The 26,249-nt window shown below is 45.7% G+C and overlaps 1 protein-coding gene across 1 annotated transcript in view; it reads left to right on the top strand.

Annotated features, from left to right (window-relative positions):
* The window catches only part of LOC139373229 (tyrosine-protein phosphatase non-receptor type 4-like), a 43,025-nt gene extending 17,020 nt beyond the window's left edge, over positions 1–26,005 (top strand). Inside the window, exons 3-27 of the mRNA XM_071113504.1 lie at positions 4,787–4,894; positions 4,984–5,001; positions 5,526–5,568; positions 5,665–5,743; positions 5,882–5,926; positions 6,021–6,073; positions 7,325–7,445; positions 7,755–7,842; positions 7,987–8,075; positions 8,935–8,998; positions 9,871–10,043; positions 11,185–11,253; positions 11,494–11,640; positions 11,876–12,037; positions 13,488–13,644; positions 13,751–13,891; positions 14,012–14,171; positions 16,689–16,885; positions 18,365–18,455; positions 18,588–18,652; positions 18,942–19,088; positions 19,272–19,400; positions 19,599–19,747; positions 20,093–20,228; positions 22,401–26,005. Coding sequence (XP_070969605.1) covers positions 4,787–4,894; positions 4,984–5,001; positions 5,526–5,568; positions 5,665–5,743; positions 5,882–5,926; positions 6,021–6,073; positions 7,325–7,445; positions 7,755–7,842; positions 7,987–8,075; positions 8,935–8,998; positions 9,871–10,043; positions 11,185–11,253; positions 11,494–11,640; positions 11,876–12,037; positions 13,488–13,644; positions 13,751–13,891; positions 14,012–14,171; positions 16,689–16,885; positions 18,365–18,455; positions 18,588–18,652; positions 18,942–19,088; positions 19,272–19,400; positions 19,599–19,747; positions 20,093–20,228; positions 22,401–23,219 — 3,450 coding nt within the window. The 3' untranslated portion in view covers positions 23,220–26,005. The remainder of the gene's footprint in view (positions 1–4,786; positions 4,895–4,983; positions 5,002–5,525; positions 5,569–5,664; positions 5,744–5,881; positions 5,927–6,020; positions 6,074–7,324; positions 7,446–7,754; positions 7,843–7,986; positions 8,076–8,934; positions 8,999–9,870; positions 10,044–11,184; positions 11,254–11,493; positions 11,641–11,875; positions 12,038–13,487; positions 13,645–13,750; positions 13,892–14,011; positions 14,172–16,688; positions 16,886–18,364; positions 18,456–18,587; positions 18,653–18,941; positions 19,089–19,271; positions 19,401–19,598; positions 19,748–20,092; positions 20,229–22,400) is intronic.
* Positions 26,006–26,249: the final 244 nt, after the last annotated feature.

Here is a 26,249-nt window from a genome sequence, read left to right as displayed (position 1 = left end):
GCCTGAAGCTAGCCTCGAGCTACGCCCATTTCCCGGCTAGCTGAAGAAGTCCATCAGACAATTCTTGTGCTACAATACGTATATTGCCAATTGGCCTGGACCCTTTTACTGCCGACACAGAGCCCCGCCGATCCATCACGACTGGTCTGCCGACGTAACCGTCCGAGGGGGTTTCAACAGGCTCTTCCGTTGCGACGTCCCCTGAAGGACCATCTGCTTGCCTGCTATCCCCAGCCCGCTAGATGTCTGAATCGCCATGTCTCCAGCTCGCCTAGCTACTCACTGGAGCCTATGATCACTCGGCTACACATGCCTCTCCCTAATGCCAATATGCCTTGTCTATTGCTGTTTTGGTTAGTGATTATTGTCTTATTTCACTGTAGAGCCTCTAGCCCTGCTCAATATGCTTTACCTAGCCATTTTGTTCCACCCCCCACACATGCGGTGACCTCACCTGGCTTAAATGGTGCCTCTAGAGACAAAACTTCTCTCATCGTCACTCAATGCCTAGGTTTACCTCCACTGTATTCACATCCTACCATACCCTTATCTGTACATTATGCCTTGAATTTATTCTTCCACGCCCAGAAATCTGCTCCTTTTACTCTCTGTTCCAAACGCACTAGACGACCAGTTCTTATAGCCTTTGGCCATACCCTTATCCTACTGCTCCTCTGTTCCTATGGTGATGTGCTGAGGACCTGCAGCCCCCAGCACTACTCCCATTCCCCAGGCGCTCTCATTTGTTAACTTCTGTAACTGTAAAAGCCTTGGTTTCATGCATGTTAACATGAGAAGCCTCCTCCCTAAGTTTGTTTTATTCACTGCTTTAGCTGCTTTAGCACACTCCGCCAACCCCGGATGTTCTAGCCGTGTCTAAATCCTGGCTTAGGAAGGCCACCAAAAAATCCAGAAATGTCCAACCCTAACTAACATTTTCCGACAAGATAGCCTGCAGAGTTCTGTCATACTATCCAGGTCTGTGCCCAAACAATTCGAGCTTGTACTTTTAAAAATACACCTTTCCAGAAACAAGTTTCTCACCGTTGCCACTTGTTATAGACCCCTTTCAGCCCCCAGCTGTGCCCTGGAGACCATATGTGAATTGATTTCCCCCCATCTATCTTCAGAGTTCGTACTGTTAGGTGACCTAAACGGGGACATGCTTAACACCCCAGCCATCCTACAACCTAAGCTAGAGGCCCTCAATCTCACACAAATTATCAGGTACAACCCTGAATCCGTAACCAACTTGCCATCTAAATACAGCTCTGCTGTCTTCAACCAGGATCTCAGCAATCATTGCCTCATTGCCTGCATGCGTAATGGGTCCAGGGTCAAACGACCACCCCGCATCACTGTCAAACGCTCCCTAAAACACTTTAGCGAGCAGGCCTTTCTAATCGACCTGGCCCGGGTATCCTGGGAGGATATTGACCTCATCACATCAGTAGAGGATGCCTGGTTTCTCTTTAAAAGTGCTTTCCTCACTGTCTTAAATAAGCATGCCCTGTTCAAAAACTGTAGAACTAAGAACAGATATAGCCCTTGGTTCACCCCAGACTTGACTGCCCTTGACCAGCACAAAAACATCCTGTGGTGTTCTGCATTAGCATCGAATAAAGTCCATGGAGAATAAGAGCACCTCCTCCCAGCTTCCCACTGCACTGAGGATAGGAAACATTGTCACCACTGATAAATCTACGATAATCAATCATTTCAATAAGCATTTTTCTACGGCTGGCCATGCTTTCCACCTGGCTACCCCGACCCCAGCCAACATCTGAGCACCTGCTGCAGCAACTTGCCCAAGCCCTCTCCCCCGCTTCTCCATCACCCAAATCCAGACAGCTGATGTTCTGAAAGAGCTGCAAAATCTGGATCCCTACAAATCAGCTGGGCTGGACAATCTGGATCCTCTCTTTCTAAAATTATCCGCCAAAATTGTTGTAACCCCTATTACTAGCCTATTCAACCTCTCTTTCTTATCGTCTGAGATCCCCAAAGATAGGAAAGCTGCGGCTGTCATCCTCATCTTCAAAGGTGGTGACACTCTAGATCCGAGTTGTTATAGACCTGTATCCATCCTGCCATGCCTTTCTAAATTCTTCGAATTTACAGTACTGTGCAGCCGTCTTCATTGACCTGGCCAAGGCTTTTGACTCTTTCAATCATCGCATTCTTATCGGCAGACTCAATAGCCTTGGCTTCTCAAATGACTGCCTCGCCTGGATCACCAACTACTTATCAGATAGAGTGCTGTGTGTCAAATCGGAGGGCCTGTTGTCCGGACCTCTGGCAGTCTCTATGGGGTTGCCACAGGGTTCAATTCTCGGGCCGACTCTTTTCTCTGTATATATCAATGATGTCGCTCTTGCTGATTCTCTGATCCACCTCTACGCAGACAACGCCATTCTGTATACATCTGGCCCTTCTTTGGACACTGTGCTAACAAACCTCCAAACGAGCTTCAATGCCATACAACACTCAATCCGAGTCCTCCAACTGCTTTTAAATGCAAGTAAAACTAAGTGCATGCTCTTCAACCGATTGCTGCCTACACCCTCCCGCCCGACTAGCACTGCGACCTGTATGCTCTCGTTGGCTGGCCCTCACTACATACTCGTCGCCAAACCCACTGGCTCCAGGTCATCTATAAGTCTATGCTAGGTAAACTACTCTGGACTGTTCTAACTTAGAATATGTGGACATCTACAAATACCTAGGTGTCTGGTTAGACTGTAAACTCTCCTTCCAGGCTCACATTAAGCATCTCCAATCCAAAATTAAATCTAGAATCGGCTTCCTATTTCGCAACAAAGCCTCCTTCACTCATGCTGCCAAACATACCCTCGTAAAACTGACTATCCTACCGATCCTTAACTTCAGCGATGTCATTTATAAAATAGCCTCCAACACTCTACTCAGCAAACTGGATGTATACTACCCACCACTGCGACCTGTATGCTACCCACCACTGCGACCTGTATGCTCTCGTTGGCTGGCCCTCACTACATATTCGTCGCCAAACCCACTGGCTCCAGGTCATCTATAAGTCTATGCTAGGTAAAGCCCTGCCTTATCTCAGCTCACTGGTCACCATAGCAACACCCACCCGTAGCACGCGCTCCAGCAGGTATATTTCACTGGTCACCCCCAAAGCCAACACTTACTTTGCCCGCCATTCCTTCCAGTTCTCTGCTGCCAATGATTGGAACAAATTGCAAAAATCACTGAAGCTGGAGTCTCATAGCTTACCGATCACACCCAACTACCTCATCCCCATATTGTTACTTATCCTCTTGCTCTTTTGCACCCCTATATCTCTACTTGCACATGTATCACTCCAGTGTTAATGCTAAATTGTAATTATTTCACCTCCATGGCCTATTTATTGCCTTTATTGCCTCCCTAGTCTTCTACATTTGCACACACTGTACATATATGTTTCTATTGTGTTATTGACTGTACGTTTGTTTATGTGTAAACTCTGTGTTGTTGTTTTTGTCGCACTGCTTTGCTTTAACTTGTTCTCAACTGGCCTACCTGGTTAATTTTTTTCATTTAATTTTTTACCTTTATTTAACTAGGCAAGTCAGTTAAGAACAAATTCTTATTTTCAATGACGGTTTAGGAACAGTGGGTTAACTGCCTTGTTCAGGGGCAGAACGACAGATTTTTACCTTGTCAGCTCGGGGATTCAATCTTGAAACCTTTCGGTTACAAGTCCAGCGCTCTAACCACTAGGCTACCTGCCGCCCCAATAAATAAATAAATAAATAAAGGTGAAATAAAAAATTACAAAAATAGTAGCCTAGTGGGTGGCCTATATGACATGGGCCAATCAAATCAGGCAAAGAGAAGTCACTGTGTGTAGTATAATTTGTGTTCCTTCCTTCTCCCAGCTCTCTGTAAATAATACATGGTCTGGTTCTGTGTTCCGGGAAGCCTGTGGCTGCACATTGCCCTGACACTTCTAGAAAGCAGGCTGTGAGGCCTTGTTGTGAAACCCTTACAATGCCCAACCTCCAGTTAGAAACCCAGTAGGGTAAGCATTACACATACTTGCCCAACCTCCAGTTAGAAACCCAGTAGGGTAAGCATTACACATACTTGCCCAACCTCCAGTTAGAAACCCAGTAGGGTAAGCATTACACATACTTGTCCAACCTCCAGTTAGAAACCCAGTAGGGTAAGCATTACGCATACTTGCCCAACCTCCAGTTAGAAACCCAGTAGGGTAAGCATTACACATACTTGCCCAACCTCCAGTTAGAAACCCAGTAGGGTAAGCATTACACATACTTGTCCAACCTCCAGTTAGAAACCCAGTAGGGTAAGCATTACACATACTTGTCCAACCTCCAGTTAGAAATCCAGTAGGGTAAGCATTACACATACTTGTCCAACCTCCAGTTAGAAACCCAGTAGGGTAAGCATTACACATACTTGTCCAACCTCCAGTTAGAAACCCAGTAGGGTAAGCATTACACATACTTGTCCAACCTCCAGTTAGAAACCCAGTAGGGTAAGCATTACACATACTTGCCCAACCTCCAGTTAGAAACCCAGTAAGGTAAGCATTACACATACTTGTGTGATAGTTTTGCAATAACCCTCTATCAATTAAGTCTTTTTTTAGGCTACACTGTATTGGAGGTGTCAATCGCTTTATGGCCAACACACTTCCCAGTCCTATATTGCTTCAGTCATCTCTATGTTATGAGATAGTCATATATCTGTACTACAGAATTTTGACGGCCTTGTCTGGTTTCTCTCCCTGCAGAAGCACGATCAAGGACAGGTCCTGCTGGATGTAGTGTTCAAGCACCTGGAGCTGACGGAGAGCGACTACTTCGGCCTACAGCTGGCCAACGACTCCTCAGACAGTCAGGTGAGGCCTCTTATCGGAACCCGGAACCAAATCCTGCGTACGCTAAGTAACTAGCGAGCTGCTCGATTTGACTCGTTTATTTTCGACAGGCTGTCGCAAGAGATCAGGTGAGGCCATGAGATTGTGCACGTTGGACTACATTGCGGTCGGGCGGCGCAGAATCACTGATCTGCAAATCAACTGGCTTTCGAAATGACTAATTATTATGCGATCAGGATTAGCGAATCTACTCAGAGTCCTGCTCTGGCTGATCCCCTCAAACACTCTGATTGGCAGCATAGCAGCATCTCATGAATAGGCTCTCTCCAGCCCCGTCAGCAAACGGTGGCGTTTCTGCAGCAAACAGATTGAGAGACTAAGACGATTATGGGTCATGGTCTGCAAACAATGGAGTTGAAACAGCGGCTAGAATAGTGTGTAGAGGCTGCGGATTGTGTTTCTGAAAGTTCACAACTACCAATGCAAATATTCATTTGTGACAGCAGAAATTCAGACTTTTATACATATGTATATTTTTGATGATGCCGTCTCGCAGAACAGTTGGATTTCTATTCTGAACTTGCTCTAATGTTTTGAGTAAAAATGTATCTTAATTTTTTCATGGCCTATTTTCCCCCTCCATATTTTACAGAGGTGGCTGGATCCAACCAAACCCATAAGAAAGCAGTTTAAAAGTATGTTTGATACATTTGGAGTATTCTCTAGTATTTGCAATATTCTATTTATCGCTCGTTTTAGTTCCATTAATCTGGTTGTTTGTTTTCCTTCAGGGGGGTCTCCACACAGTTTAAATTTGAGGGTTAAATTCTTTGTAACCGACCCCAGTAAACTTCAGGAGGAGTATACAAGGTAAGTGCTTAATGGGTGGCATTGTGACAGAAATAGGCAGTACACAATAGGCCTTCCTCTATGCTACTCTCCATACAGTTTGATTATAAGGGGACTTAAAAGCTCTGTATTGATTTTGCTGTTTTGGGTCCCCTTTAGGTACCAGTACTTTTTGCAGATTAAACAGGATTTACTTAGTGGACGGTGAGTGTAAATTTGTATTTGGTTGGTTTATTCAAACATTTTTAACAATCTTCATGTAGTGAATTTGAGTTATAACTGATTCCTCGGCTCGCAGACTGCCGTGTCCGTACATCACAGCCGCTCTTCTTGCTTCATACGCTGTTCAGTGTAAGTACTTCAATTATTCCTCTCAGCTATTCAACTAGAACTATACTACTGACTTATGGTCGCATAAACTAACTAACTGTACTAATGATAGAATATGTTTAATAGTGTATTTTCCCTATCACCCTCCTAATAGCCACCATGTGATTTCAAGCATGGAGAGTATGGGGGATCAGACTATTACAGTGGCTTGGAAACCCCAGACCGAAACACAACTGTAATACTACTTCATACTGTACTTGGCTTGTAAGGATGCTGCTTTCATGTAGCCTGGCTGTTTACACATTGACCCCAATACGCCGCTGAGGGGGGAGGAATAACAGCACAATCACCACAACTAGGCTGGCAGCAGGGCAGAAGAACACTGCTCATTGGTTGTTAGCTTAATAGGCTGGCTGGCTGGCTGGCTGGCTGACTGGATGGCTGGGATCACTGGCTGACTGGCTGGCTGACTCCCTCGTGGGGTTATAGTAAACGTACCACGCTATGTGGGAGGTATAGAGGTCACAGGAGGAAATGGAAAGTGGCCATGGTGGTCTCACCGCAATTACTGTAATAACAACAATAGAATGGAGGATATTTCACAAGTGCCAGTCTGTCTGTCAGTCACAATTCAGACCAGGATAGTTAGTGTATACTGGGCTATTACTGTTCATTTTCCCTCTGTGTTCACATACTGATATAGTTTCTATTTAAATGAAAGAGCGAGGCTCTTTATTAATTGATTCACATTATTGTGCTACGTACTTTTCTTAAAGTGCTTTGGAAATAGAGGCACTTAACCCCCAACTTCCTCATGTCTGCTCCCTTTTCATTATGGAAGATGGGATGTGTCCCAAATGGCACCCTGTTCCGTATATAGTGCACTATTTCTGACCAAAACCCTATGAGCCCTGGTCAAATGTAGTGCACTATATAGGGAATAGGGTGCGATTTGGGAAGAGGACAGACTGTTTATACAGTATGGAAACACTGAGACACTCAGCAGGAGGACTTGTCTCTCTGCCTCTCTTTTCTAAACATTGACACAAAAAAAAGGCAAGTGTTCGGCTCCTCTCAAGCTGCAAAAGTCCTGCTTCTTTCCGTTTGCACACAAAGGAGAAGGTTGACCAGAAAATTAGTGAATGAATGGGAGCTGTGCAGGAGGGAGAGAAGGAGAGGATTAAAGGCCTCATTGTGCTCTATGTCACACACACACACACGCTCACTTGCACTTACACACTCACACACTGTGTGCTTTGTGTTGTGTTGCAGCTGAGCTAGGGGACTACAGTCAGAACGAGAACTTGCCCGGCTACCTCTCCGAATACTCTTTCATCCCCAACGCACCACAAGACTTTGAGAAAGAGATTGCCAAACAGCATCAGCAACACAAGTAAGAAGCGATCTCTCAACTGATATTGTGTGTGTGTGGATACATTGGTGTAAAACGGGAAATGCACAGGAAATATCAAATAACTTGTAGATTAAACAGGGATGGACTCTGCTCATTCACTGCAGCTGAGGCTGAGGCAGCTCAGACTTTGTTCCCAGGTCAGAACAAGGGCTGTCATTGTTTATCCTCTCACGTAGATGGTAGGGTGGCCTACTCGCTGCTCTCTGAATGGCCTGTGTGGAGCCAACTAAAAGTGTCTCTCGCTCTCTCTCTCTCCCTATCTCGCACTCTCACTCTTTTTCCTTTCAGGGGACTGCCTCCTGCCCAGTCAGAGTTCAATTATCTAAACACAGCACGGACGCTAGAGCTCTATGGAGTTGAATTGCACTATGCAAGGGTAAGTGTTCAGGTGTGAAATGGAGTGATGCAGGCATACTATGCTCCCCAATCAACCTCTGTTAAGTAGAACCCATCCATAGGGAGTCAGAAAGCTGGGCACCTTACAATCCTCCTTGTCCCTCTTTCCCCTCCCCCGTGACAGGATCAAAGCAACACAGAGATTTTAATCGGAGTGATGTCAACTGGGATTGTCACCTATAAGAACAGGGTACGAATCAACTGCTTTCCATGGTGAGTCAAATCAATTGAGTATGTTTCCACATTCAGCCACATTCTCCATATAGGGGAGCCATTGGATGGGACACACAGAACCTAAAGAGTATTATAAATTGGGTGGTTTGAGCCCTGAATGCTGATTGGCTGACAGCTGTGGTATATCAGACCGTATACCATGGGTATGACAAAACATGTATTTTTACTGCTCGAATTACATTGGTAACCAGTTTATAATAGCAATAAGGCACCTCGGGGGTTTGTGGTATAAGGTCAATATACCACGGCTAAGGGCTGTTTTCAGGCACTCCGCGTTGCATCGTGTCTAGGAACAGCCCTTAGCCGTGGTATATTGGCCTTACAAACAGTAGTAGCAAACATTGGATGAATAGCGTTTATGATGCTCTTCTTCTTTTCATGGCCCAGATTCAGCCATAACTTACTCTAGCTCTACTGTAAAGTGACAACATGAGCCCTCTCCCCACTGTTTGATCTTGCCCTACTCCCTTTGATGGTATAGTACGGGGAGAGTTTATCTTCATGAAAAGAGACTTCTGCAGAAATGAGTAATAGTGTAATTGTGTCAGGTTGCGACAGTGCGGTCTATATTTAGATTCTCTCTCTGAGTCATGCTTTAAGGAACCAGGGAAATAGGCCAGCAGGCACAATGGAACTTTAGAACACCTGAAAATGATTGGTTTCTGATTGAGGAACGGAGGGGATTCTTATGGATGATACCATGGGTGGCAAAGGGGAGTATGTATTCTATAAGCTTATCCAGTGGCTTCAGAATACTGGATAAGGTCTCTGTTATGTAGGAAATAAAGGAGAGATTCCTTCCTATGAGTGGTAAAAAGCTTCTTTTTCTTTCTTTCAGGCTACAGATTGTAAAGATCTCGTTTAAATGTAGACAGTTTTTCATTCAACTCCGAAGAGAATTGGTAAGTATGTCCTAGTTTCAACTGTGATTGCATCCCTACTATTTTGCCCTACCAAGAAAAAAGGCAGTAACTGCTCATTTGGTTGAAAATGAGTTAATGTAATTTTTGCTACATGAAATACATGCTTAATCATGTGGACAAGTATCCTGCCTCTATTGTACTGTGTTTAGGAGAAAATGGGGGTCATGTTAGCAGTAAATGCATTAAGTTACTGTGAAACCAAGGTAAATAAAAGCCATTTCTCTCAGTTCCACGCTATGAGCAGTTACTACCTTTTTGCTTGGCAGTATTGTGCGAGCTCAAATTCTCTCTCATCATTATTCATGTTGGAGAATACATAATGCGCGTTGTGTGTGCTAGGCTGGTCATATGAAATTAAATCTAAAAGGATTTGATCCCAACTAGGGTGTCTAGTAGTGGAAGACACACAAAAACACCTGGTTGAATAATGCAAGCCAAGGAGACCTTTGAAAGCAGTTGTACTGTACTTGATATCTAGATTAAATGATGTCATATGCTATAATTCATGTATCCGAGTAGAGAAGTACTACAGAGCACACCATAGCGTCTGGCCTAGAAGAAGCCATCTCATGGCCGCTATGCAAGTCGAAGGGTGATTTCTTCCTCTGTATCCGTGTTCTTTTAGCGAGATCTGTGTGACATCAGTAGATCATGTGTGATAATCACACACACCTACTGTACCATGCTTCATGCTGTACTGTACGCCTAAGTGTGCTGAGCCCACCACTGACCTCTCGCTCTCTCATCCTCTCTTTCTCTCTCTCTCGCCCTCTCTCTCTTGCCCTCTCCCTCGATCTCTCGCCCTCACCCTCTCTCTCTCTCTCCCTCCCTCCCTCTCCCTCCCTCTCCAGAATGAGAGCCGTGAGGCGCTGTTAGCCTTTAACATGGTGAACTACCGAGCCTGTAAGAACCTATGGAAGGCCTGTGTAGAGCACCACACCTTCTTCAGACTAGACCGACCCTTACCACCACAGAAGAACTTCTTTGCACATGTCTTCCAACTGGGCTCCAAGTACCGCTACTGGTGAGTGGGCCTGGGGAATGTGTCTCTGTTTCCCAAATAGCACCCTATTCCTTTCATAAAGTGCACTACTTTAGACCAGGCCGTGGTCAAACGGAGTGTACTATGTAGGGAATATGGTGCCATTTTGAAGTGCATAGTCTCTGGTGACGTTAGCCTTTAGCCGATTTGGTTATTGGTGCTGAGGTTGCATATTAAAATGTGTTTTGAAAGAGAGTCAGTTATATAGTTGTGATCCCAGCAGGCAGAACTGGCTGTAATGATGGCGTTTCAACCAGCTTTTCCCGCTAAGATTGTGTTTGTTTGTCAATGTTTACAGGAGTCTTGTGAGCGATACGGATAGTGTGTGTAACTGTATAGCTGATGCCTGAAGGTGTCTAAACCTCACCAGAGAAAACAGTACACTCTTAGAAAAAGGGTTCTGCAGTTGTCCCCATTGAAGAACCCGTTTTGGTTCCATGTAGAACCCTCTGTGGAAAGAGTTCTACATGAAACCCCAAAAGGTTCTACCTAGAACCAAAAGAGGTTCTTCAAAGAGTTCTCCTATGGGGAAAGCCGAAGAACCCTTTTTGGTTCTAGGTAGCACCTTTTTTTCCTAAGAGTGTAGGCTACACATTACCTAATCCTTTCAATTTCCCCTGATTCACTCAGTTCAGATCCAGTCCTCCTATTTTGTGTTGCCCTCAGGATAACAACATCATAATTTTGCTGAAGCATATTTGCATTTTTGTACCAATCACGACGGTGCCATTTGACCCATTGTGCCGCGTATCACAGAAATTGTGTGGGCTGGTTTGCATAACACAGGAATATGTTTACTGTGCCTCCTACAACTGCCAGTAGAGACCCAAAGTTCCAGTCCACTCAGCTTTGCCAATGCCATGTCACGCCGTGTGAGTGACTGACTAATAGTGTGACAGAGTGAAAAGACCTGTGGTTTCACACACTGGGGCGTGTCCCTCTTAATACATCCTGCTGGCTCACTACACACGTTTTTAAAATGTCTAAAAAGTAGGTAGTGCAACACTGGTTTGGTCCCCTCTTACTCCAGGAAATGAAAGAGCAGAGGTTGGTGAGAGCAGAGGTTGGTGGTGAATGTTTTCCGTTAGATGTTAAAAAGATAATGTTTCTGTGTTATGTGCAGTGGTAGGACAGAGGTGCAATCTGTCCAGTACGGCAAGGAGAAGGGCATCAAGGACAGGGTGTTCGCCAGGTAAGACACATTCTGAAGCCCAAATTAAGTGACACTATTGCTTACTGATACTAAGAGAATGACGTCAGAAATGTGAGAACATGAAGAGACGGGGATGGAGGAATCTTACACTGAATAAGGAGCAAAAGTCTAATGAGTGGTAAACTGTTCTCATCCTGCTAAATTGAAATCTGATGAACATGTTACCTGCTGCAATCCAAACTATCAATAGCAATGACCTCCATATCATCAACCCATCAGGTCTCCCAGTAAGCCCTTGGTGAGGAGGCCGATGGGTGGAGGGATGGACTGGGAGTCAGTCAGCCGGAACTCCAGAGCCTCTCTGTCTGACGACCGCCTGGAGACCCAGAGCCTCCCCACACGCTCCCCACCAGGCACCCCCAACCAGTGAGTAGCCCTAACCCGTAGTGTAAGCAAACAGTACATTCCTTAGTGTCAAATCCATGAGCGGGACTGAATAAGTGCACACTTTGGGGAGACGGGGGTTAAGGAAATTGGGCTAAAGATGTAACCTACTGCTGAGGAGGAGGAGCGATGTCAAGTAACTCTAAATAACCTTGGATGACAGTACACTCGGGCACCTTACATGACCCTCCCTCCTCCTCTGTCCTCTTGTCTTTAGCAGGCACTCCAAGTTTGCACAAGAGCGCCTGCGGCCGTCCTCCGTGGGACACCTGCTGGATCATGTGATCTACTACGACCATGCCTCGCCCTGCCCGACCTTCACCAATCACAAGTCGGCCTCCTCAACCCAGGCCAACTCCATCAGCCTGGATTCTACCCCGTAAGTCTGTCTGCCACACACGCCCACGCACACACAGCCCTGAGGTCATTTCAAACCAAAACATCAGAGAAAAGACGAAACATGGACACCGTATCAGTGCTCTTTTAATAAGCTTTAGGTATCGGCCTCGAGGCCTCCGTCAGAGCATTGAGGCCGATACCTAAAGCTTATTAAAGAGCAGTGATACTATCAAGAGCGGTGTCCATGTTTCTTCTTTTTCCTCATCTTATTCCATGCACCTGCAACAAAGATCAGCTCAGATGTGCCTTTTGAATTTTCAAACAAAAAAAAACCAGGCCAGCATCTCTTTCATCGAGACTTGATCGGGTTGAATGTCCTCATACCGTAAATACACACACACACACACACACACCGCCTTCTAATTTCTATGTCTTTACAAAGCATTTGTTTTTATTATGCAAATACCCCGGGGCTGTAGCAAGCTCCGGCTGCCTGACGACTACAAAATAGGCCTCTTTCATGGCTGTCATTTAAGCGTCCATAATGAGGTCGGTGCTTGGCAGGCAGGCCGAAGCCAAAGAGCTGCAGCAGTAGGTTGGGGCTGCAGGCACATCACAATGGTGAATGCTTGTTATGTTAATAACACAGACAGAGTGGGCTGAACCATTGCAAATCTTCTCATAACATCAAGGAAATATGCCATTACCCCGTTTCTCTTTCACTCTTGTGAAGGATCATGACACATTCTCTTAAAGAGCAGAATTCTTTGAAGTGGTTTGGCGTGTTTGTTTCGACTTGGATCGTTTTTTTTTTCTCTCTTCTCTCTCTCGCTCGCTGTTTCCCTCTTTCTTTGGATAGGCACTTCCTCAGTGTACCTGTGCCTGTCGTTTTTGACCTTATCGCTCTCTGTGGTCCTCTGTGTATCTCTGTGTAGACTCCCTTTGAGGAGTCCATAGCGCTAGACGCTGTTTGTTTTGGTGAGTGCTGTCCCAACCAGTTAACCTCCACCAGGGTCAGCTCAGGGCTGCTCCGAGGCAGACAGCAGGCTAGACAACATGGATGCTCTCAAGCTGAGGGTAATATCCTGGTAGGACACACAGCGCCTCTCCAAGGGAAGAGTTCCTATGAACTGAGAAAACCCTCTGCTCTGACTGAGCCCTGTAATGATTCAGTGGACACAGAAGATGATCATTGCCTTCTGAGAAATGGGGTCAGGTGAAAGGACCATATTCCATTGAGAGGTTAAGCTCTGGAACGTTGCAGTTTCCACTGTGTAGTTAATGTTGAGTCAGAGAGCTCTCGACTAAGCGCGTGTGTTTCCAGGTTCATATATAACCCTCAAAAAGGGGGGAAAGCACACGCGATAACACGCTTCATTTATGTATTTATTGACTTGTTCTCAATAAAGCCAGCACTGGGTTGAGGTTTGAATATATATTCTGTATTCGAATTTTGCCGCAAGGACTCATTTGGATTTGTCTGTGTCCAGGTCACCAGACTCGACCATCGACGGCCAGCCGCCCGCTCTTCCCCCTAAGCAGACCAGGAGGCCTCTGTCCAGCCAGTCCCAGTCCCACTCTCAGCAGGAGTTGGACAACCACATCAATGAGCTGTACGACACGCCTCTGTCAGAAGACAAGACTATGGTAGGAGAGAGACCTACGCGCGCACACTCGCGCACGCGCGCGCACGCTGTCATTTCCTTTGACTAAAAATGTGTTTTGTGCTCTGTGTTTCTTCTCCCTCTCACAGCCCAATGGAGTGCTTCCTCATGACAATCTGGTGTTCATTAAAATGTGCCCCGACGAACAAGGACGATTTGGATTCAATGTGAAGGGTGGGCTGGACCAGAAGATGCCTGTGATCGTGTCCCGAGTGGCCCCGGGAACAGCGGTACGTGTCCTACTACCTGAGCCACCGTCACTGCCAAACCCCTGAACTTCTCAAATGACCTTCACAGGTAATGAATAATGAAAAACACACTGTTCTATTCTGTTTTAATGCCCTCCCCAGGCTGACCTGTGTGTTCCCCGGCTGAACGAGGGGGACCAGGTTGTCCTGATCAACGGTCAGGACATCTCAGAGCACACCCACGACCAGGTGGTCATGTTCATCAAGGCCAGCTGTGAGGAGAGCGACTCAGGAGAGCTGAACCTGCTGGTCAGACCCAACGGTGAGGAGAGAACAGAACAGCCCTATAACAGGCCTTGTGGTCCTTTACGGTCATTTATGATCCTTTGCGGTCCTCTGTAGCTCAGCTGGTAGAGCATGGCAACGCCAGGATAGTGGGTTTAATTCCCAGGACCACCCATACATAAATGTAAAAAATGATGCACGCATGACTGTAAATCACTTTGGATAAAATCTTCTGCTAAATGGCACGTATTATTATTCAATTATTTTACAGCAGGGTTTGTAAAACCAGAGCTTGCCTGTCCCTGAAACAAGAGGGAGTGAGGGACCAGAGCTTGCCTGTCCCTGAAACAAGAGGGAGTGAAGGACCATAGCTTGCCTGTCCCTGAAACAAGAGGGAGTGAGGGACCAGAGCTTGCCTGTCCCTGAAACAAGAGGGAGTGAGGGACCAGAGCTTGCCTGTCCCTGAAACAAGAGGGAGTGAGGGACCATAGCTTGCCTGTCCCTGAAACAAGAGGGAGTGAGGGACCAGAGCTTGCCTGTCCCTGAAACAAGAGGGAGTGAAGGACCATAGCTTGCCTGTCCCTGAAACAAGAGGGAGTGAGGGACTATAAGCTTGCCTGTCCCTGAAACAAGAGGGAGTGAGGGACCAGAGCTTGCCTGTCCCTGAAACAAGAGGGAGTGAGGGACCATAGCTTGCCTGTCCCTGAAACAAGAGGGAGTGAGGGACCATAGCTTGCCTGTCCCTGAAACAAGAGGGAGTGAAGGACCATAGCTTGCCTGTCCCTGAAACAAGAGGGAGTGAGGGACCATAGCTTGCCTGTCCCTGAAACAAGAGGGAGTGAGGGACTATAAGCTTGCCTGTCCCTGAAACAAGAGGGAGTGAGGGACCAGAGCTTGCCTGTCCCTGAAACAAGAGGGAGTGAGGGACCATAGCTTGCCTGTCCCTGAAACAAGAGGGAGTGAAGGACCAGAGCTTGCCTGTCCCTGAAACAAGAGGGAGTGAGGGACCAGAGCTTGCCTGTCCCCGAAACAATAGGGATTGAGGGACCATAGCTTGCCTGTCCCTGAAACAAGAGGGAGTGAAGGACCAGAGCTTGCCTGTCCCTGAAACAAGAGGGAGTGAGGGACCATAGCTTGCCTGTCCCTGAAACAAGAGGGAGTGAGGGACCATAGCTTGCCTGTCCCTGAAACAAGAGGGATTGAAGGACCAGAGCTTGCCTGTCCCTGAAACAAGAGGGAGTGAGGGACCATAGCTTGCCTGTCCCTGAAACAAGAGGGAGTGAGGGACCAGAGCTTGCCTGTCCCTGAAACAAGAGGGATTGAGGGACCATAGCTTGCCTGTCCCTGAAACAAGAGGGAGTGAGGGACCAGAGCTTGCCTGTCCCTGAAACAAGAGGGATTGAGGGACCATAGCTTGCCTGTCCCTGAAACAAGAGGGAGTGAGGGACCAGAGCTTGCCTGTCCCTGAAACAAGAGGGAGTGAAGGACCAGAGCTTGCCTGTCCCTGAAACAAGAGGGAGTGAGGGACTATACGCTTGCCTGTCCCTGAAACAAGAGGGAGTGAGGACCAGAGCTTGCCTGTCCCTGAAACAAGAGGGAGTGAGGACCAGAGCTTGCCTGTCCCTGAAACAAGAGGGAGTGAGGGACTATAAGCTTGCCTGTCCCTGAAACAAGAGGGAGTGAGGGACCATAGCTTGCCTGTCCCTGAAACAAGAGGGAGTGAGGGACCATAGCTTGCCTGTCCCTGAAACAAGAGGGAGTGAGGGACCATAGCTTGCCTGTCCCTGACACAAGAGGGAGTGAGGGACCATAGCTTGCCTGTCCCTGAAACAAGAAGGAGTGAAGGACCAGAGCTTGCCTGTCCCTGAAACAAGAGGGAGTGAGGGACCAGAGCTTCCCTGTCCCTGAAACAAGAGGGAGTGAGGGACTATAAGCTTGCCTGTCCCTGAAACAAGAGGGAGTGAGGGACCATAGCTTGCCTGTCCCTGAAACAAGAGGGAGTGAAGAACCAGAGCTTGCCTGTCCCTGAAACAAGAGGGAGTGAGGGACCATAGCTTGCCTGTCCTGTATTAGATCAATACAGATCCACTATACTATAGGCATTGGTTTGATTAAAGCTGGAATCCTTTGCAGTGAAACGGCCACGTCCGTGTGGGATATTACAACAACAAAGACATTACTTCAAACAACAAGCACTGTTTCATTCCCTCAGACATTCCCTCAGACATGCGTGATAGAGCAGCAGTGTGTTCTACAATTTATTTTTATTACGTTTCTGGACGCTCATCTCCTTTTCAAAACCAAAACAACAACAAATGTGCCTGGGGGCAGCCAGTGGCGCTGTCTCGCCTAATGCGGATCTCAGCTTTAAGGCAGAGCATCAGTCGGACAGTGTAATGACTTAGGAGGGACGTTTTTCATTTGGCTGCTGCCTTTTTGCCATTCCCTTTTCTCTGTTCTGCTGTCGTCGTTACTTAGTTTGTCTGAGTGCCTGTCACCTGCAATGGATGTGCAATGTTCAATCACGCTGTCATCCTTCCTGTCGTTCCTCCAGCCATGTATGACCTGGTGGAGGAGGAGAAGCTGGAGGATGGAGATACAGAGTCTAACTACCAGTACTCCCCAGAGAGGGCTCCCCAGGACCAGCCTCAGGACCAGCCCCAGCCAGACCACCACCCATCCTGCTGGAGAGACTCCATACTACAGCTGAAAGAAGGCTTGAGCACTGGGGCCGTACAGCAACAGTTTGATGTTAGTCCACGTATACTAGAAAATATAGTTTATGTTTAGCTTAAGGAGGGCTTGAGTACCTGGATGGTTGGTGTTTATTGGGATGAATCTTGTCCTGGAGGCAGAGCTGAGCGATTGGCCAGATGGGCCAGTTGCAGTCAGAATTGGCTATATTGTTAAAAAAAAAAAAAAACTGTTAAAAAAAGGTTAGGTATAAGGTTAGTAGTGTGGCATTCCCCACAGACCTGCCTCCAATACATGAGTCATCCCAATAAGAGATTTAATTAATGAGGGTTGCAGGTAGCCTAGTGGTTAGAGCGACAAAGTGAAAAACCTGTTGATGTGCCAATGAGCAAGGCACTTAACCCTAATTGCTCTGGGGTCGCCGTTGACAATGGCAGACCCTGGTCGTGACCTCACTCTCCGAGGGGTGCCTCAGAGGGAGTTGGGATATGCAAGAAAACACATCAAATAGGACAAATATAAGCACCCACCAAATTATATTATAATTAAATGCCAACCTGCGAGTACTGGGTCCATACAGGCACAGTTTGATCAAAGATTTTTATAACTAACCCAAGATTGCTCCATTGGGAGCAAATTAAGCATAGTGGGTAGAACAAGCAAGGAGGTGGGCAAAGACAAGCACAAGCTAGTGAGATCCTATTGGTGCATTTTAGCATGTATTTGCATAATTCCACTGGGGAACGCCTACTCTGTGAAGTGCTCATGTGTAATAACTAAATTCGCCTTTGCACTTCTAAACAATGCAATTTTTGGAAACGTTGGCAAAAGGGTAAAGTTCACAAACTTAGCCCTTCCGTAAACAGATTCTTGTTTTGGGAACAGAAAACTGTATGGAGATCAAATTCTTCTTCGATGAGAAAATCTACTGAATCTCACTCCATATTCTCCCACTGCTGGCCACCAGGCTTTCTCTCCTCACCATATTTGGTGGGGAGTGGAAATTTCAACTGGATGCTTCAGATTTATACATCCAGTGTAACATCTGGTTCCTTGCTCTATCTGTGGTGTGATGTTAGTCCACTCATCATAACTATAGTAATATGCTTGTTGTTCACATGGGCCAAATAACTAGCATTACCTCTGTGGCCCCATGGCCCCTGTGACTCTAAACTGCTCCAAGTCCACTTTGATATTATTAAATACAGTTGGTTATTCAAAGTTTCCACTGGTTCTAGAAAGTATTTCACATTGCACATGGCTAAGACTGATCAGATAGCATCTAAGTAATTTACCAGAAAGAGAGCGATGGAAGAGAGTAAAGTAGAGAGATGAAAGGAAATATTGAAAGTCTATTGCTTCCTGTTATTGTTCCACACTGTCTTAAACATTTCCTGTTTGTGTTCCACTGATGGGTTATCAGTGAGAATGTGGTTTAGTGTAACGTAGAAACCAAGCTCATGTCAAGGCCCGGTCTGAACTTCAGTTAACTTATGACAAATATTAACCATTGTTTTTTGTTGCAATGTTTCTCAGCAACTCTACCGGAAAAGGCCTGGATTGACAATGTCATGTGCCAAATTACCTCAGAACATTTCCAAAAATCGATATCGAGACATTTCACCATGTGAGTATACTGAACCATCAGAACTGACCTCTTCTGTCGCACATGCTGTACTTCCTCATACAATGATGTAAGTAAATGCCCTCTGTCTCACCTGCCACCCTTTTCTCTCTCTTCCTGTATCTGCTGTCTCAGATGATGCAACCAGGGTTATTCTGAAGGGCGAGGATGGGGACTATATCAATGCAAATTACATCAATGTGAGGGCCTTCTTCTATTCTTGATACTCAACACTCTTTGATATATACGCCACAATCTTAGATTTTATTACCAAGACCGGGCGCCTTCCTTCGACCTAGGTAATGAATATCTCACAGACAAAAACACCACCCGGAAAGAGACAGACTGACTTTGCTTGATAGATACTCACTTCTTAAAGTGTGTGTACATAGACTGAAACATGGATTATGCTTACATATATGAATTTGCCAATATGCAGCTATACATATGTGTATATTTGCCAACCCATGCCATTCTCCTGACCCATAGATGGTGATCCCAGCGGCCAGTGCGGTAAACCGCTACATCGCGTGCCAGGGCCCGCTGCCCGCCACCTGCTCTGACTTCTGGAGGATGACTTGGGAACAGGGCTCCAACATGGTGGTCATGCTCACCATGCAGGTGGAGAGAGGACGGGTATGTCACATCCCCAACCAGGGCTCGCTCTCCCCATTTCAGCCCCTTCCCAATGCTTGTGGTCTCGTTTTGGAATTTCTTGTGGTAACGTTTGAGGTGAAAATGAAAGACGTTTCCAATCCCCACAAAGACAATAGACTATTCTTCCTCTTATCTCCAATGATCTTTTTGTTTCATTCCCAGGTGAAGTGTCATCAGTATTGGCCCAACTCTGGTGCCATCGCTACCCATGGGGACTTCCAGGTGTCCTGTGTGACAGAAGAAGGGAAATCAGCATTTCTGGTCAGAGAGATAACTCTCACACACCTGGAGGCAAGGACCATTTGTTGTATCGTCTCTTGTGGACAGACTACGTAAACATCGAGCATCTGACCAAAATGACTTGAGATTTTATTTCTGGGTTAACCGAGATTACTTCTTGCACTTGGTGAAAACTGAATGAAAAAGTATAAAAACATAATCTTACATTTGATTGATTGATTGATTGATTGATTTATTGATTATATTCAGAGTGAAGAGAGCAGGCCGCTGACTCAGATTCAGTACATGGCCTGGCCTGACCACGGTGTTCCAGACGACTACACTGACTTCCTGGACTTTGTCAGTCTGGTCCGCACAAAGAGGGAGGGCAAGGAGGAGCCGGTGATAGTACACTGCAGGTAAGGTTACGCAAAACACTGGAAACACTAACAAGTAAGATCTTATCCCCTCAACTAACATCTGTAAGCCATATCGCTGTTGAAACAGCTTTGAAGTAGGTCTAAGGCATTTTACGCAACATCTTTGAAGAATATAAGCCTTTGTACATCTTCCTCATAACCTGACTTAAAGACAAACAGGTTCCCTTTTTCTTCGAATCAGACGTTAAGACACTTTGCATGTTGTTGTAGCAACAGTGATTGATGACGGTGTAAGTCGAGGGAATGAGGAATGGAATCCTCTTCTGTCATTGCTGTAATCTTCAGCCTCATCTCACTCACCTTGTCCTCTGTGTCTCTGTGCAGCGCTGGGATTGGTCGGACTGGGGTGCTCATCACCATGGAAACAGCCATGTGTTTGATTGAGTGCAATCAGCCCGTGTATCCGTTGGATATCGTGAGGACAATGAGAGACCAGAGGGCCATGATGATCCAGACCGCGGTAATCTGATCTGTGATGCATAGAAATGAGACTAAGAGAACAGCGGAGACTCTTACCGCAATAGACGGCATGGTTGTTTAGCAACAAAGCCGACACATGCGCAACTATGGGGCAAAACAGACGGGGTTGGCTTAGACCAGGGGTCTCCAAACTTTTCTAGCATGAGAGCTAATTTGAAAAGAATTGACATGTCGCGAGCTACACATTTTTTATTTTATAGCTTTCAAATAGGCACATTCTTCTCTACCATGCAACTATTCCCCGGTTCCTTGGTGTACAAGATAAACTCAACAAAAAAAGAAACGGACCTTTTTCAGGACCCTGTCTTTCAAAGATAATTCGTAAAAATCCAAATAACTTCACAGATCTTCATTGTAAAGGGCTTAAACACTGTTTCCCATGCTTGTTCAATGAACCATAAACAATTAATGAACATGCACCTGTGGATTGGTCATTAAGACACTAACAGCTTACAGACAGTAGGCAATTAAGGTCACAGTTATGAAATATTAGGACACTAAAGAGGCCTTTCTAATGACTCTGAAAAACACCAAAAGAAAGATGCCCAGGGTCCCTGCTCATCTGCGTGAACGTACCTTAGGCATGCTGCAAGGAGGCATGAGGACTGCAGATGTGGCCAGGGCAATAAATTGCAATGCCCGTACTGTGAGATGCCTAAGACAGCGCTACAGGGAGACAAGGCGGACAGCTGATCGTCCTCGCAGTGGCAGACCACGTGTAACAACACCTACACAGGATCGATACATCCGAACATCACACCTACGGGACAGGTATAGGATGGCAACAACAACTGCCTGAGTTACACCAGGAATGCACAATCCCTCCATCAGTGCTCAGACTGTCAGCAATAGGCTGAGAGAGGCTGGACTGAGGGCTTGTAGGCCTGTTGTAGTAAGGCACGTCCTCACCAGACATCACCGGCAACAATGTCGCCTATGGGCAAAACCCGTCGCTGGACCAGACAGGACTGGCAAAAAGTGCTCTTCACTGACAAGTCGCGGTTTTGTCTCACCAGAGGTGATGGTCGGATTTGCGTTTATCGTCGAAAGGAATGAGCGTTACACCAAGGCCTGTACTCTGGAGCGGGATCGATTTGGTGGAGGGTCCGTCATGGTCTGGTGCGGTGTGTCACAGCATCATCGGACTGAGCTTGTTGCCATTGCAAGCAATCTCCATGCTGTGCGTTACATGGAAGACATCCTCCTCCCTCATGTGGTACCCTTCCTGCAGGCTCATCCTGACATGACCATCCAGCATGACAATGCCACCAGCCATACTGCTCGTTCTGTGCGTGATTTCCTGCAAGACAGGAAGGTCAGTGTTCTGCCATGGCCAGCGAAGAGCCCGGATCTCAATCCCATTGAGCATGTCTGGGACCTGTTAGATCGAAGGGTGAGGGCTAGGGCCATTCCCCCCAGAAATGTGCGGGAACTTGCAGGTGCCTTGGTGGAAGAGTGGGGTAACATCTCACAGCAAGAACTGGCAAATCTAGTGCAGTCCATGAGGAGGAGATGCACTGCAGTACTTAATGCAGCTGGTGGCCACACCAGATACTGACTGTTACTTTTGACTTTTGACTTTACTGACTGTTAATTTTGACCCCCCCCCCCCCTTTGTTCAGGGACACATTATTCAATTTCTGTTAGTCACATGTCTGTGGAACTTGTTCAGTTTATGTCTCAGTTGTTGAATCTTGTTATGTTCATACAAATATTTACTGAAAAAAAGTTTGCTGAAAATAAACGCAGTTGACAGTGAGAGGACATTTCTTTTTTTGCTGAGTTTATGGATTATCTGTCAATATACCTGGTAATATACTGGTACATGAAAAATTCTACGGGGTCTGAATTTCATTTTCTCTGTGAATTTTTTTCTTCAGTTTTTAACTGTCAATATTACAATTATTTATAGACAAACAACAGAAATTAATGTCAATGCCTAAATCACATCCGAAGACAATTTGAGGTCTGGAAAAAAATACTAACAAATTTAGATTTTTGTGTATAATTATAGCGCATCTATCAAGAGAGGAATGTGTTGGCCTAAGCTATGTTTCTGCTGTTAAGGCTAAATCTAGTTACTCTATGTCATTGGTGTCATCAGTACTGTTCACTTATTTAACCTCGGTCTCTTTGCTCTGTTTGCTTCCAGAGCCAGTACAGGTTTGTCTGTGAGGCGATCCTCAAGGTGTACGAGGAGGAGCTGGTCAAACCCCTGACACCCACAAAGCCCCTGACACCCGTAGAGTCTCTGACGCCTACAAAGCCCTTGACGACCTTAGAGACCCTGACACTCACAAAGCCCCTAAAACCCGTAGAGTCTCTGACGCCTACAAAGCCCTTGACGACCTTAGAGCCCCTGACACCCACAAAGCTCCTGACACCCGTAGAGTCTCTGACGCCTACAAAGCCCTTGACGACCTTAGAGCCCCTGACGCCCACAAAGCCCCTGACACCCGTAGAGTCTCTGACGCCTACAAAGCCCTTGACGACCTTAGAGCCCCTGACACCCACAAAGCCCCTGACACCCGTAGAGTCTCTGACGCCTACAAAGCCCTTGACGACCTTAGAGACCCTGACACTCACAAAGCCCCTAAAACCCGTAGAGTCTCTGACGCCTACAAAGCCCTTGACGACCTTAGAGCCCCTGACACCCACAAAGCTCCTGACACCCGTAGAGTCTCTGACGCCTACAAAGCCCTTGACGACCTTAGAGCCCCTGACACCCACAAAGCCCCTGACACCCGTAGAGTCTCTGACGCCTACAAAGCCCTTGACGACCTTAGAGCCCCTGACACCCACAAAGCCCCTGACACCCGTAGAGCCCCTGACACCCACAAAGCCCCTGACACCCGTAGAGCCCCTGACACCCACAACGCCCCTGACACCCGTAGAGCCCCTGACACCCATAAAGCCAGAGGTAGAGGCAGAGACAGAGTTGGCTTTAGACCTCCTGGGACTGACTGACTGACTGACTGATTGACTGACATACGGCTGCATGGGCCTAAGCACCACCCTCTTCTTCCACAGCCTGTCTGTCTGTCTCCCATTGTCTCAGTCACAATAGTTTCTCCCCACATCTTGAGTCTGGCAAGAGAAACTAGTCACAATCATGGAGACAACTACCGACAACCACTCAAACTGGCCTGGGAGGGGAAACAAAGCACTGTTGCACTTTATGACGACAAAACGTGATACTTTGGAGAATTAACGAAAGAAGAAAAAAAATAACAGAAGTTACGATGATCAACTGGAATTTGGGATGTATGTAAGCAAGTGTGCCGGATCAAGAGAAAAGTGAGAAAGAGAACAGTAGCTGGGTTGGATTATATTGCTGTAGTGTCATTACTTTCAGACAAACCTTCATAATGAACAGGACAACTCAATGGAAAGTGGACTGACGTTTGTTTTCAGCCCATCAGTGCGCCATCACCAAGTGTCATATCAGTGGTTTCTTCACAGACTAGTCTTTCTGTCTTTGATTACTCCATAGACTTAAGAGTCAATTAGATTTTTTAAGTCAAAAACTATTCGTTGTCAACTGAAGATGCGTTCAGAAGTGGGTTGACCCTCTATGTAAGGTCTTGGTAAAGCGCTCTGACTTCTACTCTATGGTACAACTCATCATCTCATTATTCCCCTCATTTGAGGCTATAGGTTGTCTGATTGTTTCGATTAGATGGGTACCTTTTTGAGCTTTTATATTTATTAGTCTGCAGATTGGAAAATCTCCCGTGCAAGTTCTTACAGCTCCAAGTCCTTTGTGAAGGTGTTCCAAACCAAGGTAAAGGCAGGGTAGGTTAGGTTAGGCGCAATGGATGCTGCTGAGGGAAGGACGGCTCATAATAATGGCTGGAATGCAGTCACTGGCATGGTATCCACCACATGGAAACCACGTGTTTGATACCATTCTGTTGACTCTATTCCAGTCGTTGTTATGAGCCGTCCTCCACTCAGCAGCCTCCACTGGTTAGGAGAGGCATCCCGCCTCCTTTACCATCTCATTAGCTGATGGGTGGTGGTGGTGTTGCTGTTTGTTTTTTTGAGGCAGCTATTCAACTTTGATTAATTTTTATGCTGGTTTTGTTATTGCTTGTAACATAATGACCTTGCCATGCTGGATTGGGTTGGTACAGTACCTAGATGGTTTATCAAGTGTCATTGCATCAGATTTTGAAATTGAATATGAGGTATTCAGAGCTCTCTGTATTGTGGGTTTTGGTACCATGGTACTGTACATCAGGATTTTAGGCTGTTGGTGTACAGTACATACAGATGGTACATACATTACATAAATAGACTGAGCTTTCAGGACCAATAGGTTTTTAGCCTTGTGAGTAAAAATAAATGTTTTCAAATTAACCATGTGTTGAAAAGGCTCAAGCTATAGATTTGCTTCTGATATTTTTTCTAAGAGACCCTTTTTGCTTCTTGGGAATGGACAGCACTTTTCAACTGAACGTGTAGCATATTTGCTGCTATGCATGATTAGACCCCACAAAATTATTTTGGAATTGTATATAATTTTATCAATTTTTGTTGGATATAGACACCACTATAGGACATGTAAGCTATATGGTGTCATCTATATTTGTGTAATGTAACTAGTGTAAATGTACTATGTTATAAATTAAGGCTTAATGAAATTAAAATAATGTGAGACAAAGTTATTTTTATAAGAACAGAAAAGTTCAAAACTTTTCCACTGTAAAGTAGAAAGTATTGTTATGGGAAAGCATTGCAATAGATGCTGTGTAAAAGTGCTCTCCTTAAGTTTAGTGGCAGCGGAAAGAGTTGGGATGGGCAACATGAAGCTCTGTACAAAGACAAATAGATTAATTCATCACCATTAATACTGTTATTTTTTGCCAATTGAAACCCACATAATGATTTTATTCCCATGATTTCTGGTTGAATCAATAGATGTGATTGTGCTTTTGAAATCAGAAAGCTGGCTTGGTTGGCTTGGTCAAACATGTTGCTGATACTTCTGCAGTGGGTTTACGCAGTACCTTGCTGACAATGTTTACAATGGTTCGTGAGTTAGTTTTGTGATTTAAAAAGGATGTGTATCTACTGAAAGTCTGTGTGTTTACAAAAGCTGTTGTGCGGTGGGGAACTTTGGCCCAATCAGATCGCTCACCCACTGCGTCCCAAATGGCACCCTATTCCCTATGTAGTGCACTACTTTTGGCTGGGCTCTGGCCCAAAGTTGTGCACTAGATAGGGAGCCATTTGGGACTTAGACGGTGTCTATCACTTCACCATGAAATAGACTGAGGCACTGGAATGTTTATTTTACCAGGTCGTCCCATTCAAGGTCCAACACCTCTTTTTCAAGGGAAACGTGGATCATATGTTTGGTTTTTATTGCGCAATGCTTTTCTACCTGATCATCGTCATCATCACTTAGTAATAGTACAACATTCTGCACAACTGTGATGTAAATATAAGCTTCATCTGTGAACTAGTGAAATATATTTCAAGATCAATCAGGACGATGTACAAATGTAATGTTTGTGGTGAAGCTGTACAGAAATTGAATGTATCCATCTCAGTCTTTTAGTTGCTCGAAAACGTAAGGGATGTACAATTTGACTTTTGAGGGGAAATATTTTTCATACTACTGTGCTTGTAAATGCAGGTAAATATCAGATTCTCAATTGTGTCTCAATGGGCTCTGCCTGGTCTGCGACATGCTCTGTGTTTTTGTTGTAAATAGGAGCCATATCATGACAGTGAAGTGCCAATGTACTGTAAGTAAAGTCTAATTTCTGCTGTATTGTTTTGTTGACATGGTCCTTTCTTTCTATGCCTTGACTGTGAATATGTACACAGCACCAACACTGCCTCGTTTGCCTTTCCACATTCACCATTCTAGATTCAACACTGCAGCAACAACCACCATAGAATCAACAACCATTGAATGAGAATTCTGCCCATTCTATTTCTACTGTATACAGTCTTTTCTATGATGTGACAATAGTATGTATACAGTAAC

This window comes from Oncorhynchus clarkii, chromosome 18 (assembly GCF_045791955.1).
Source record: "Oncorhynchus clarkii lewisi isolate Uvic-CL-2024 chromosome 18, UVic_Ocla_1.0, whole genome shotgun sequence".
NCBI classification, from domain to species: domain Eukaryota; kingdom Metazoa; phylum Chordata; class Actinopteri; order Salmoniformes; family Salmonidae; genus Oncorhynchus; species Oncorhynchus clarkii.
The sequence above is the reverse complement of the archived record's forward strand: the minus strand, read 5'-3'. Positions and strand labels throughout refer to the sequence as shown.